Source organism: Lytechinus pictus, chromosome 3, assembly GCF_037042905.1.
Source record: "Lytechinus pictus isolate F3 Inbred chromosome 3, Lp3.0, whole genome shotgun sequence".
Taxonomy (NCBI): Eukaryota; Metazoa; Echinodermata; class Echinoidea; order Temnopleuroida; family Toxopneustidae; genus Lytechinus; species Lytechinus pictus.
In genome coordinates, this window is record NC_087247.1 from 12,701,386 (window position 1) to 12,714,980 (window position 13,595).

Here is a 13,595-nt window from a genome sequence, read left to right on the forward strand (position 1 = left end):
TGCAACCAACACACTTCCCCGATATATTAACCGGAAGAAATTGGGGGAAGAGAATTGAGCTCATAAGGGATTTTGAGAAACCAAGATACATGTAGTCGCATTTATTGAGTAATATTATTATATGAATTTAAAATTAGGGAGGTCAAACATGGAAACAAGCAGACAGCATCGAAATTATAGCTATGATCTTTTTTTTCAACAAAAGCTATTTACGCCATTGTTTTATATTGGTTTAAACGGTGACTAAAGGTCGCCTCTTTTATTTTCCCTGTAAGGGGCGGCACAGGGTTTTTTCAGGGGAGGGGGCAGCGATGGTGAATCGAGAAATTGGTCAAAGCACTCCCCAGACTCAAGCTCTTAATATCCCCCCAATTGTTTGGTGGAAGTGTTGTGCGATTTTACTTTGCTGCCCGTTAATTTCATCTATATCCCTATTGTATTTATTTATTTGAAGGGTATGGGTGTGTATCGTCATCCTTGGTGTTATAGCAATCAGCTATGAATTTATCTTTTTTACAATAAAATGAAGAAAAAAATACCTTAAAATCATCGTTTCGTTTTCCTAACTCATGAAAATAATATTCTCGCTTCACTAAGGGCATTAATCCATAACTTTCTCAGAACTTTTGTCCTTGTTTGAATAACCAACAAATTAACAAATTTTCAAAGAGGATAACGAAAACAGAAATGCATGAAATTAAAATCATCTTTCGTTTTCGTAACTAAACAGCATTCATGGCAATATTATAAGACTTTCTCAGAACTTTCCTCTTGTTTCCTTTTTGGAAGTTATGAAAATGGAATACTCGCTATACTAAAATCTTTAATATAATAGTTTTCTTATATATATTAATGTTGTTTGTAAATCATTTAGTAGATAAATGTCAATACTTATAAAAAAAATGAGTAAATCATTTTCAAATACAATAAATACGACAAAGTTTAAGAAAAACAATGGAAAGACAACGGAAACTGTAGCAACAGAGAAGGGGTGGGAAGGAAAAAGGGAAAAAGGAAGCGCGTCAATATTATGATATGCAAGTATTACTCATGGTCTGAACAGTATTTGGAATCGGGGTACACAAGTCAAACAGCTGTCGTGTCTACAGACTCGTACAGGACGGGAAGAGTTAAACGAGTCGTCATGTATACGACGCACCTATATCCAGCAGCACCAATGATTTTCGAGAAAAGAGTGTGACTGAATTGCCTCGGATGTGCTTCTCGCCACAAAAAACTGGGTCCCCTGAACAAAGAGGAATCCTTTTGTGATTTCACAAGGTCGGTATATAAGCATTGAGGCTCGGAGGGAGTCCCACAGATATGTTTAGACTTTGCGCGCCAAAAAACCGTCAACACATTATCGAGGATTTGTAGGAGGTTTCAAGGTACCAAGGAAATATAAACAAAGTTCTATATTGATTACTGGCATCTAATTGAGTTTGATCATCGTCGTCTGTCAACTGCATTCGATCACAGAAATTGGTAAGCAATGCTATTTTGAGTTTAATGAGTTTTTGGTGTCGACTGTCAAACGGACTGCAATAATAGTGTAACTTCGGCGTTCATTCATGTCATTAATAGGATTCCAGTTTTATTTTCTGATTCTTCGGTTTCTTTCCCTTTTCTACGTCGCATCTTTATGTTTATTTGAGTTGAATGTGTTTGTTTATGAGTTACTTTTGATCGTCCAATAGTGTTTTATTGTATTCATTTATCATTATATTCATAAAATGTACGTAAACAAAATCTTCCTACCTCTTCAGTCAGGCAAATGCTAATAGCTAAAATGATTAGTTTTAATTATTCGACTAACCCTCAACTACTACAGACATGATAGACCTGAGATCATGAGGGTACTCAAATTTTCACTCTTATTTCTCCTTTCCGTTGCTAAGCATCAATCACTCATAAACTATTTTTAAAGAATGGAATCGGAAATATACCGTCACACACGCCTTTTCTTTTGCTCCTAGGATAACAATCTCCCATGCTAGTTAATACCTGTTATACCGTCGCACCTTGCGCAAAGGGGGCTTGGCAAGACATCACGAGGTAATTACAGTTGGCAAACTGTAAACCTGTCCCAAACCTGTTAATAAAAACAATATCATTGGCAACACGAAAGAGGATTGTACATGAAGGGGGAACTTATATAGGAAATGCAATTCGATTTATTTCCATGTATGTACATGTAGGTCAGTGATTGTCAAAAATGGAGTCATATTTCGGCCTATCTCATTTTTCCATCGTTGCTCACACGGATGTATTTCAGTGAGGGGTAGGTGCCGGTGTGGATTTTGAGGGGAGAGAACTGACTTTCGTTTCATGAAATATATCGAATTGCAATGACTTCCTCTATCGGCTGTCAGACGGTCAAGTTTTGCGTGATTATTAATTGCCGTCAAGATCCCAGATTTAGTCCGTTACTTTTAGACGCGTAGCTTGAAAGAACAATGAAAGCCGGTAAGGTGGTTTTAAAAAAATGAGGATCCTGTTGGCGGGAAAGAAATACATATATTTTGTCTTAATAGCACATACAAGCTCATTGAAATATGATAATTGCAGATACTTTATGTAATGTAAACACTGTTATGAGAAAGGTTCGTCGCACACAGCAGTTGCACTGGCGATGCCAGATTTCACCTCATGCAAATGTCAAAGACATCTGTGGTTAAAGCCATCACCTTTTTAGTTAGGGTCTGAGGTTTTACTGAGAATTGTCATATTGATGTTCGGATAGGATATCGTCAGCCTATACAAGTGTGTGGGAAAGGAATAGGAACATAAGCATTTGGGATTACTATATAGAACAGAACATATGACAGAGGTACCAAATTGTCGACAACCTCAACAAATGTTTCATTTTCTTGTTAACCCATACTGCCTACTGGAACTACATGTAGGTAATCCCTGTACAAAGTCTTGTCTTTTCGTTAATGCCCACAATCATTATATTGATTATTATAAGGGAAGTCTAAGGGAATCTGAAAAATTACTAGTCAACGGTAATAAATGTGTAACATTTTGCTATTTCTTTTTTTCATTACTGCTCGAAAAACGATATCAGCACGGAATCATTTCTTTCAGCTTCGTGATTTAGCCAGTCCGATCCTTTAAAGTCACGATAATCTGAAGAGACTACCGTACCGTTAAGGAAATGTTCAAGACGGAGGACATGTATTATGTTGGCTTCTCCATGAAAAGCTTAATCAGTTACTTCCTCGTGTTAATGATAATTATGCGACCGTCATATCAACAAAATGGACTCCAAACTGACCGATAGTATGTCATTGTAAATAACGCAATCGATTTAGTGGATCATGAGTCGGTTTGGTTACGTGTGACTGTGTGGTATTAAAAATCTGAACAATCAGCATTACACGAAATTTGATTCGAATGAAAATATTAATTCGTTTTCTTTATTTCAGAAGTTTCAACACGTCGTATGTCTGTTTGATGTATAATGGCAAGTTGGTGACAGTTTTGTTCACCGCGACCACAATCATATTAAAGGGAGAAGAGAAATAAGAACAGAAAATGAGAAGAATGAAACTAGATTGTGGAGAGAGAGAGAGGGGGGGGGGGTGGTAAAGCTGATTGAAATAAATATTTGATTTTTTTTTTCACAAAATATGATACGTGATATATATATACATGTACATGATGTACATATACATGTTTAAAAACATTAACCTTAACAATGCACAATCCATATTGTGGCTGTTTGTTTCGAATAAAAGTTTGAATATAATGGAGTACAGTATTTCATTAATTCGGTTTAATAATCATTACTCACATTGGCTCCTGATGACGCGTGCCATCAGTGCGGAAGACATTTATTTAAGAGTGACGTAAGCCTAAATCCGGGACTAATTTCACTTCAAATTGATTACAGAGGACAAAACGAAATTGTGCCCGGCTTGATGCATGTCAGACTAAACTGGATAATGTTGATGGGAACAGTTTTCCATGACGTGCTACTGAATCTACTGTATCCTGAACATAGCTAATCGTTTGGAGGTTGACGAAAACAGTTAACTAGTTCATCGCACAAAATACAGAATAGTATTAAAATAAATGGAAGGCTAATTTAAACTGCAATTAACATAATCGGGATATAAGTAATTTGGTCAGTTAATATTCTTATTGAGGGGGGCGTAGGGGCTTCTGCTAAAGTATGTTAAGCGGTTAATGTTCTTTGCCATTTTCACTTGACTAATTATTGATTCAATTACTTTATTTTAAATGCCCATGTATTTGTTCGTGGTTTTTATTTTATTTCATTTTTTACATTTGTTTCTCTATTAAATATATGTATATATATATTTATATATATATATATAGCTATATATATATATATATATATATATATATATATATATATATATAGCTATATATATATATATATATATATATATATATATATATATATATATATATATATATATATATATATAGCTATATATATATATATATATATATATATATATATATAAATGTGTAAATTTATACATGTACAACAGCTTTGGCAACTCTTTTATTTAAATATTGTAAAGATATTGTATTGTAACATGTTGTACATGTATAAATTTACACATTTGTATACTTTCTCCCATACCTGTACTGTATCAAAGCAATAGCTTTGATCCAGCTGAAGCATGGCGGCTTGTCATTGTTCGAAACCCACCTTCACCCGACAAAGGAAATTATAATTGGTATAGTGTCGAAAATCTGTCTATCTGACGGTCAATCGGATCGGGGTCGTCCTAGCCACTAACCCGTCTCTGTGGTCTAGTGGTTAAGGCACCGGCGTTCAAAGCTGGGGGCCCGGGTTCGATTCCCGGCAGAGACATTTTTTCGGCATCATCAATTTTTCCAAAGGGTAGATAGCTCTGGGGAACCTTGATTTAAGCTACGCCTACCATTGTTCTCTTCATCCATTTCTTTACAATATATATATATATATATATATATATATATATATAAGACATCAGAAATGCGAAACAAATTCACGAGTAATGCAGTTTTTGAAGTGCCAACCACTAAGTTCTTTTATTCACTCTCCAAATTTTCGGTAGACATCTACCTTCTTCAGGGAAGATTCGTGAATTGTGACAAGTTTGAATGACAGTTGTTTTTATATATATATATATATATATATATATATGTATGTATACATATATATTCATAAATATTTCAGGATCTATTCATTATATTTCATTCAATTTAAATATTTTATTTTTGTCATTATGAAAAGCAACAATAGAAGCAAGTTAGTGTAAAACCATGATTAGAATTATAACACGATAAGGACAAGAACTGCTTACAAAATGAAAATAAATTGTTTCCTCTTGTTGATCAATTCAAGAATTCACACATTTTGAAAACGAACGATAATTTCCCTTACGTTTTATATTCTCAGAAAAAAAATAATTACGTATCAAAACCAATTTGTGGGATTTTCCCCAAACGTCACAAATATTAATTGCCAAATTAGGGTAGCACTCCCTGTCAAACTATAGGAAATCCCACATAATGTCCGATAATAATATAATATTTATAATTAGTTATTATACAGTGCGTCCCAGAAAAAACGAAACCGAGATTTAGCGATAATTTATCATAACTTATCCATAAATAAAATATACAAATGACTTACCAATGTAAAGCTTAGAATCTTCTCTTTCATCTGGTATTACTTAGATTATTCCTCATTCACGCATGATTGAGCAAAAAAAAATCGAAGAAAGGATGCCAAAAACTCATTTGGCGGGGGGTATCTGAATTTCAAAAAGAAAATCACATGACTAAAAAGTTCAATATCTTCTCTTTTCTTTGATACCTAAATCACAGAAAATGGTCAAGTAGTAAAAAAGTTATGATCCCTCGAAACAATGCTTGTATTTCCATAATTTCATGAAATAAACGTGTTTTCACCGGTTTCCCACTGAAGCTATCGCACGGTAACAAAAGACTTAATGCATGGCTGATCGTCAACAAAACAGAGTGTCGAGTGAGTTTGAACGCTAGCCTGTAAAACCTCTTCATTTTATGAAATTATTGAAATTCAAGCCTTATTTTAAATAACCATAACTTTGTTATTTCTTGACCATTTTCTGTGATTGAGGTATCAAATTAAAGAGCAGATATTGAACTTTTTAAAAATTTGGTTTTCTTTTTAAAACCCAGATACGGCCCGCCAAGTGACTTTTTTTTATCCCCTTTTCAAATTGTTTTTGCTCACTCATACGTGAATGAGAAATAATCTAAGTAATTTCAGATGAAAGAGGAGATTCTAAGCTTTAAAATAGTAGGTCATTTGTCTATTGTATTTGCGATTAAGTTATGATAAATCATCGATGAATCTCGGTTTCGTTTTTTGTTGGACGCACTGTATATTCAAACTTAAGGTAACTGATAAAAAAAGCAAAAGCTACCCCGAATTATGGGGATAAAACCACATATATAATATCCATGGATATTTTTTTTAATTTCATTTATTTATTTATTTATTCATAAATATTACTATTATTATACTTATCATTTGTTTCTGCGGCTGGTGCTTCTATTGATTTTAAAAATTTCGTCTTAGAATTAATAGAATTGGCATGACAAATATGAGAGGGAATATTGTTTAAAAGATATAAATAGAAAATCAATTTTGTGGAAAGTAATAATAGTTAGGTCTTCTGATTATTGTGTGTTACTTTCAACGAAATCTTGAATAATTTGCGCCAATACCAATAGCGTATAATGAGACAACAAATTTAGAGGACCAGACACAATAATATCAGATTTTGTGATAGATTTTGACATGATATTTAGAAAATAAAAATCATACTTCACCCTCTTCCTTTCCTTTGCTTTTTAACTCTTATTTTCTTGGTGGTTTTTTTTGGGGGGGGAGGGGGAATGGCCCCAAGCCCCCACCCCAACCCTCTTCTATCATGGACCTACTAGAGAGGTCCATGCTTCCATACGCCAGTGACCAATGTAGTTTTGTTCTGTTAGAAGATTCAAAAGGGGGCCTCTTAATGGAGGTCGAGGAAGGCTTCAAAACTTTCCTCACAACAAATACTCTAAAAGTGACAGATTGTTTCAACCCTCTCACTCCACGTGTGCCCTGGCTTTGATTAGCTGTCTGTGTTGATTATTACTAGACCGGTGTGAATCGGTGAATCACCATCAATCTCATGTCCGCCCTCTCTAAGATGTGTTTAATCTTTGACAAATAATAAGGGGTGATTCGAGGGCTCATGAGTGCGTTAGTCATGAAGTATCAAAACTTAGTCATCTAAGAAGATGAGATTATTCGGGTGCTATATCGAGACGCTTGAATCTGGATGTCAACAGGTCTGTTATTCTTGGCTAGAATCTTCTTTAACCGTTTGTGAAATTACTCTTACGCTTCTATTCATTTCCTTTAGATTTGATGATGCATGGATTAAACTTGTTAATCGAAAGCTTGGATTAAGATATTTTATCCCAAAAAAAAAACTTCCCGTGTTACCATTATGACTCACATCATTATAAATCAAAATAGACATCGATTTTCATGCTATCATAAACATGATAAAGTGTTTGTTGGAAAATTGTTCCAATAATAACCAAGAATTAGACCTCACTGAAAGGAAATTTCGTCACCACAAGAAAAAGGATACAACGGTCTATTACTAGATCCACTGGGGAGTTTACGATTCACAACTGGAGTTCGTATTTATAGTATTATAAAAGTTAATTGTATTAAATTTAACAGATGATAACAACAAGAATCGAAATCATACTAATAACTGGCATATAATTGTGGCAATATTGACATGACGAATGAATGATTTAATAAAATGATGAAAGAATTGGTGAATGGATTTATTTATCAAGTTATTGAGTAAAGAATGAATAATACACTGGTAACCGTTGTGAAACTGTTTTTCTTTTTCTTTTTTATTTACAGACCTTTATTCGAGAACGGAGAGAGAGAGATGAAGGCTCCATACGTCATCATCCTCTTGGCATGCATCATTCTCCATGGCAACGGAGATGATAGTGAAGAAGGTTCGGAGGATGACAGTTCAGAGGAACAAGTGCCAGGTAAGTGTACAATTTCTTACAAATTACAAAATGAGTGAGGTGTTGCTAGTTACACAACAAAATTCCCCCAAAAATCACTTTATTATTTATTTTATATTCCATTTCTAAATTAAAAAAAATTATAAAATAAAATAAAGATGTAATTTAACAATTTAATTGTACTAGTTAAGAAGTTTACGAAAAGATGGCGGACGGCATGCAGGATGGAAGGCTGAAATATATATAAATAAATATATATATATATATATTCTGCGCATGCTCTGTCCTGGAGTGCCTTTGACTAAACACGGGCAGCCAATCGGTCTTTTTTCTCATCCGTCATGTGTTGCAAGCTCCCTCATAGCGATTTTGTTCGCAATTACAACTGGAACGGATTCTACAACACAGTAAATCAATGAAAATGCCCGTCAAATAACAATGGACAGCTTAAATGACTTTGTCGAAAATTGGTGTTACCGGGACAGCAGATCGATCGTCCTAAGATTCGGAGCTCACGAAAAATTGCAAATAATTTCGTTTGTCCAGAGTCCAGGATGGCACTGCTGTTTTGATTCACCGACTTTCGACAAAGAATTATATGTCATGAAGGGCTTTTGACAATAAATTCTCAACGTTCCACAAAGTGTCTGTGTTGTGCTGCGAAACCTCCCTAAATATTGCTTGACTCTAACCCTTCATGGCTTAAAAGGCAGACTGTGATAGAAAATGATTTATTCATTAAACCCTAGTGTTAAATATTCCATGCAGTTGATTTTCTGGTGACACGACATTTGTTCCTGCGACAAATGCTCTTGGCTTAATTTCGTCCAAGATTTGGGTTTGGGGATAGGTTTAGGACAGGGTATAGTGTTAAACCCAGGGTTGAAGTTGGTCATTCAGTCAGTGTGTGGAATGTAGAGCGGAGCAATTGTCGCCGGAGCAAATGTCATGGAACCGATGTCCTTCTTTTAAGCTTGGAGAAACACAGATAAAACAAGTTATATTTTTATGTTTTCATTTTTTTTCTTTGGTTGCAGCCCAAAATAATTGTCCAAGATGCCATCCAAACCCTGATCCGAGATCTACTGTGTGTGGTATCATTGGTGGTATATATAGAGGAATATATAGATCGGAATGCCACCTTCGACAAGTCGCCTGTTACAATGGGAATGCTCAGTCGAGAGTAGTGCATTGGGCAGAATGTATGACACGCCCACCGGTCAAGCCAGTAACACCAACCCGTAAGTTACATCGTATTTATTAAAAACATGAATGAAGTTAATAACTTAATAGCAGACGAATCAATGTCGCGTCATCATGGTCATGTTGCTTGTTTAAAAAAGTTTAGATTTCGACGTTGATACCCCCAAAATTGTCAACTTTCTAAGTTATGGTGGCATTTCAGAAACTTTACCCTTTTTACCTGGGTTAAGATGTTAACGACGTCTATAGTCTACCTCTACTATGCAGGCGAGACCCCCCCCAAAAAAAAAAATTAATAATAATAAATAAATAAATAAATAAAGAAATAATAAATAAAGTGATAATAAATAAATAATAAAAAAAATGCAAAAACAAAACAGAAGAGAGAGCATGTCTTTTGGAGAAAAATTTTACCCTGCCAATAAGGTGATTTCAATAAAAGCAGGATAAATAAATACAATAATAATTAGTAAAGCTTTGATGAAAGTCTGTCAAAGAATAATGCAGATATAAATGTTAAAAGATTAAATTTACAGAAACGGGAGTTTTAACTCCATCCTTACTAAATGTATGCTTGACATGGCTTTTGATTATGAATGAAGTAGCAGTCACACCAATTGGTCCATCTCTTGACCGATCAAAACTTATACGTTGCCGTAAATGGCATACCGTGGTCGGTTTGGGGTCTTGTTTTGTCTGTGTGAAAGGGGCAGTATTGGGAGTTTCCGCAAAACTACGCAGACGCCTTCTGGAACGTTGAGAATCTATTGTCTAAAGCCCTTCACCACGAAGGAGTCTTTGTCGAAAATCGCTAAATCCAAACAGCAGTGTCGTCCAGGACTCTAAACAAGCGACATTTTTCGCCTGCTCCGAAATCTAGAAGGATATCCTTAGTGTCCAGGTTCACTAATTTTCGACACTGGCATGTTCAATAGATTTTCAACGTTCCAGAAAGCGGCTGCGTAACGTTGCGAAAACTCGCTAATCTTTACTCAACTAATCACAGGTCTCCCAAACCAACCAATCGTGTGACACTGAAAATAATAGCTAGACTGGTCTGGAGTTGGTTCCGTAGATATGACTGTGGTCATATCCTTTTACAGTTCCTTATGCTGTTCACAACACTTAAGTTCTCCAAAATGTCTGTCTTATTCTAGGAGTCCCTACTACCAGGAGAATTAAACCAACTCGTCGTGTTACTCCAGCTCCAACGACAAGGAGATCGACTCCGGCAACGACCACGACGATGGCCCCCGTGATGACGACGCCATGTCCAGATTCGTGTGACCTGGTACTAGAGCCGGTATGCACGACCGTAGGAACCTACCAAAGCGAATGCACTTTTAATTTAGTGCGATGTCGAGGTATCATAGCGTCTACAGAAACCATTCTCTATATGGGGAGGTGTATCGATACATCTACAGCGGGCCCGTGATCGATCGGAACTAGGGTTCACCCGGAAGTACTACAAACTTATCAAACTTATCGTCTTAGACCTATTCATCCACCTTTATCGGACTGAGTTCTTACCTTCCAGCGAATAAAGATCATCTGGACCCTATCCTAATAAGACAATCGAAGGAACTACACAGACCTGTTGGTCATATTTATTGAACTGGTGCAAAAAATTTGTTTATAATGTGGATATATTTTTATTTAATATGGGCATGGTCCAGGTGCAGACCCTCCATAATGTGTGCCTTTATGTCGACATGTGGGTTTGTGCGGGTGTGTACATTTATGCGTTTGTGTAAATTGTGTGTACGTGTGTCGATATGTACTTAACCATGATGGAAAAGGAGGACTCATACGCGAACTTAAACCGAGGACACAAGTCATATAGGATGTCCTCAATACGGGGAACCATTGCTCGAGACGGTCCCAATTAGATATAACATGTATAAGATGTCCTCGGATGTAGAGTAAAGTTTCATATCCATATACGAGACCGGCACAAGAGTCTTCGCATATGTAATAACGTATTTCCATAAACAAAAAGTGTTTCGATTTCCGCCATAAACGCATTTAATAAATATATTTGTATACTACTGATGTGAGCAGTCAGGAAAGCAAAGTATACCTTCCTGAGACCCGCGAATAAAAAGGTTTTTACAGCATTTATTTCTATAAGGCCTATTTTGGTGTGCGGTAGGACATGTAGGATGGATTTGGATGTCCATGTTGGGATGTGTTTGTAATTTAAATGATAAACTGGACCAATCGAACCAAGCTATTGAACCAAGACATTACCAAAAAAATGTTTGTGTGTGTATTTGCAATGACTCGATGGCCAACTCGATGGGAAGGTCAATATTGTAAATATATTAGCTTATATTCTGGAGTCCAATTTTACATGGTCTAACCCTGCGCTGAAATTATGGAAAGCCGAACGTGTCAAAATGATGTTTACATTGTGTCTCTTATACTTGCTGTGCTCTCTCCTTATTCTTTGAAGCCAACTATCTTATTTATCATTCCTAGACAGTTAACAATCATGATTTGAGTTGATTGATCCTCTACAGTGAGAGGAGTACAGTATGTCACATTTGGCTTTCCATAGTTAAACCACAACTTTAGAACAGAGTTTTTATCAAACCCGACTTCAGGATACGGGTCTTGGAATTGTATTAATTCTAAATTCATTTCATGTGGATGAAGCGTTGAATGACCTCAGATGATGTTAAAGTATCTCATATTTATTTTACTTATGGAAAGGTTCAGATAAACTGTCAGGGGAATGAATGTTTTGAAACACTGAAAAATCGAATGAATTTGAATATAAACTATCAAAACGATGATAATAGAATTTTAAACATCATAAATATCCCTTTTTTGGTTGAAAATACATTGTTCCCACATCGTGTTGATATTGTAATTACAACGTGTTCACATTTTGTCCACAGCGTGATTCACAGTGAATTTAGTTTGATCACAGTGCATTCACTTTCTGATCACATTGTCTTCATATTGTGTTCACAGTGTATTCACAGACTGTGTGTTTGCAAGATGTTTACAGTGTGTTCACATTGTGTTCTTAGTGTGCTCACAGTGTGTTCAAAGTGTGTTCAGATTGCGTTCACGTCGCTTTCCTTGGTTTCACATCGTGTACACGGTGATTCACAATTGGAAACGATCGAATTGAACACACAGGGGATGGTGGCACACTGTGGGCATCTGCTGTGTGTTAATTACAACAAAGTTACCTCACTACAAAGTTACTATTTTCAGTTTAATAATTCGCAATCTACTTAGCAATTGATAATACGTGACACAACACTTAAAACTAGCTCTTTCATCCCGCAATAAAGGCAATGTGTGACACACATTCCATATTCTTATTTTTCAACAAAAAAGACTATATCTTTTTGTTAAGTGAAGTTAATACGTATATATATATATATATACATATAGGTTGAAACAAAGAAAAGTATAAAAACTCCGTGGACAGTAATATTACTGTCCACGGAGTTTTTATACTTTTCTTTGTTTGAACCTACTTATAATCTCCGAGCAGATCATTTGACTATATATATATATATATATATCTTGAACGTCCACATAAATCCTTATTTTGTATGTACGGAATATACAGAGAGAAATTTATCAAAATATATAATAAAGGATAAATCAATTAATTGCTTGCAATACATTATATTCACCTCTTGAAGTGAATGGAAACAGTTGCTTATAAATGTGTTATCTCACATAATTTTAATTGTTCATAATATATTTCAAAATGATTCGATGACACAAAAGATAAATCCTTCCATGCAATTTACCCTATAATTCCTCAACTTTTTGAAAGTAGTGTTTGAAACAATTGGCAATAATTGACCATAATTTCAATCTTCAAGGCGAATACCAAATAAGATGACATTTCTTAATTATGGAGTGTCAATGACGAATACTGTGCCCTAATATTTAGATTTTTCAATTAAAGTTCTTTTTTTTTCATTTCGAGAACTAAGGTTGTTTTTTTTTTCTATTAATAAAACACGTTTAATAAACATTTTATATTTCGAATGTTAAAATGTCTGATGCAGCACTTCCCCCAAAAATTGTGATTGCTTTCACTGAGTCCACAGTTTGATGTACCACAGTTCTGAGCTCGTAATCACGAACTAGATACAATAATCAACCAACCGACTAAGAGCCTAAAACAAATTGCCTTTATACATTATTTGTAATATTACCGCATTTTTACAGTGATTGCATTGTCAATATATTATTTTAAGTGAATTGTAAATATTTTCAATAAATATTAAAAATGATGCAAGAACACTTTATATCATTTCAGCCTATCCCATCGAATTCGACTATCG

The 13,595-nt window shown here is 35.1% G+C and overlaps 1 protein-coding gene across 1 annotated transcript; it reads left to right on the forward strand.

The window, feature by feature from the left end:
• Nucleotides 1-1,220: 1,220 nt before the first annotated feature.
• LOC129256534 (uncharacterized) lies at nucleotides 1,221-13,564 on the forward strand. Its single transcript, XM_064096395.1, has 5 exons — nucleotides 1,221-1,281; nucleotides 7,955-8,091; nucleotides 9,108-9,311; nucleotides 10,431-12,658; nucleotides 12,793-13,564. The coding sequence occupies exons 2-4, from the start codon at nucleotides 7,983-7,985 to the stop codon at nucleotides 10,706-10,708; spliced, it is 591 nt and encodes a 196-aa protein (XP_063952465.1). The 5' UTR covers nucleotides 1,221-1,281; nucleotides 7,955-7,982; the 3' UTR covers nucleotides 10,709-12,658; nucleotides 12,793-13,564.
• The last annotated feature ends 31 nt before the right edge of the window (nucleotides 13,565-13,595 follow it).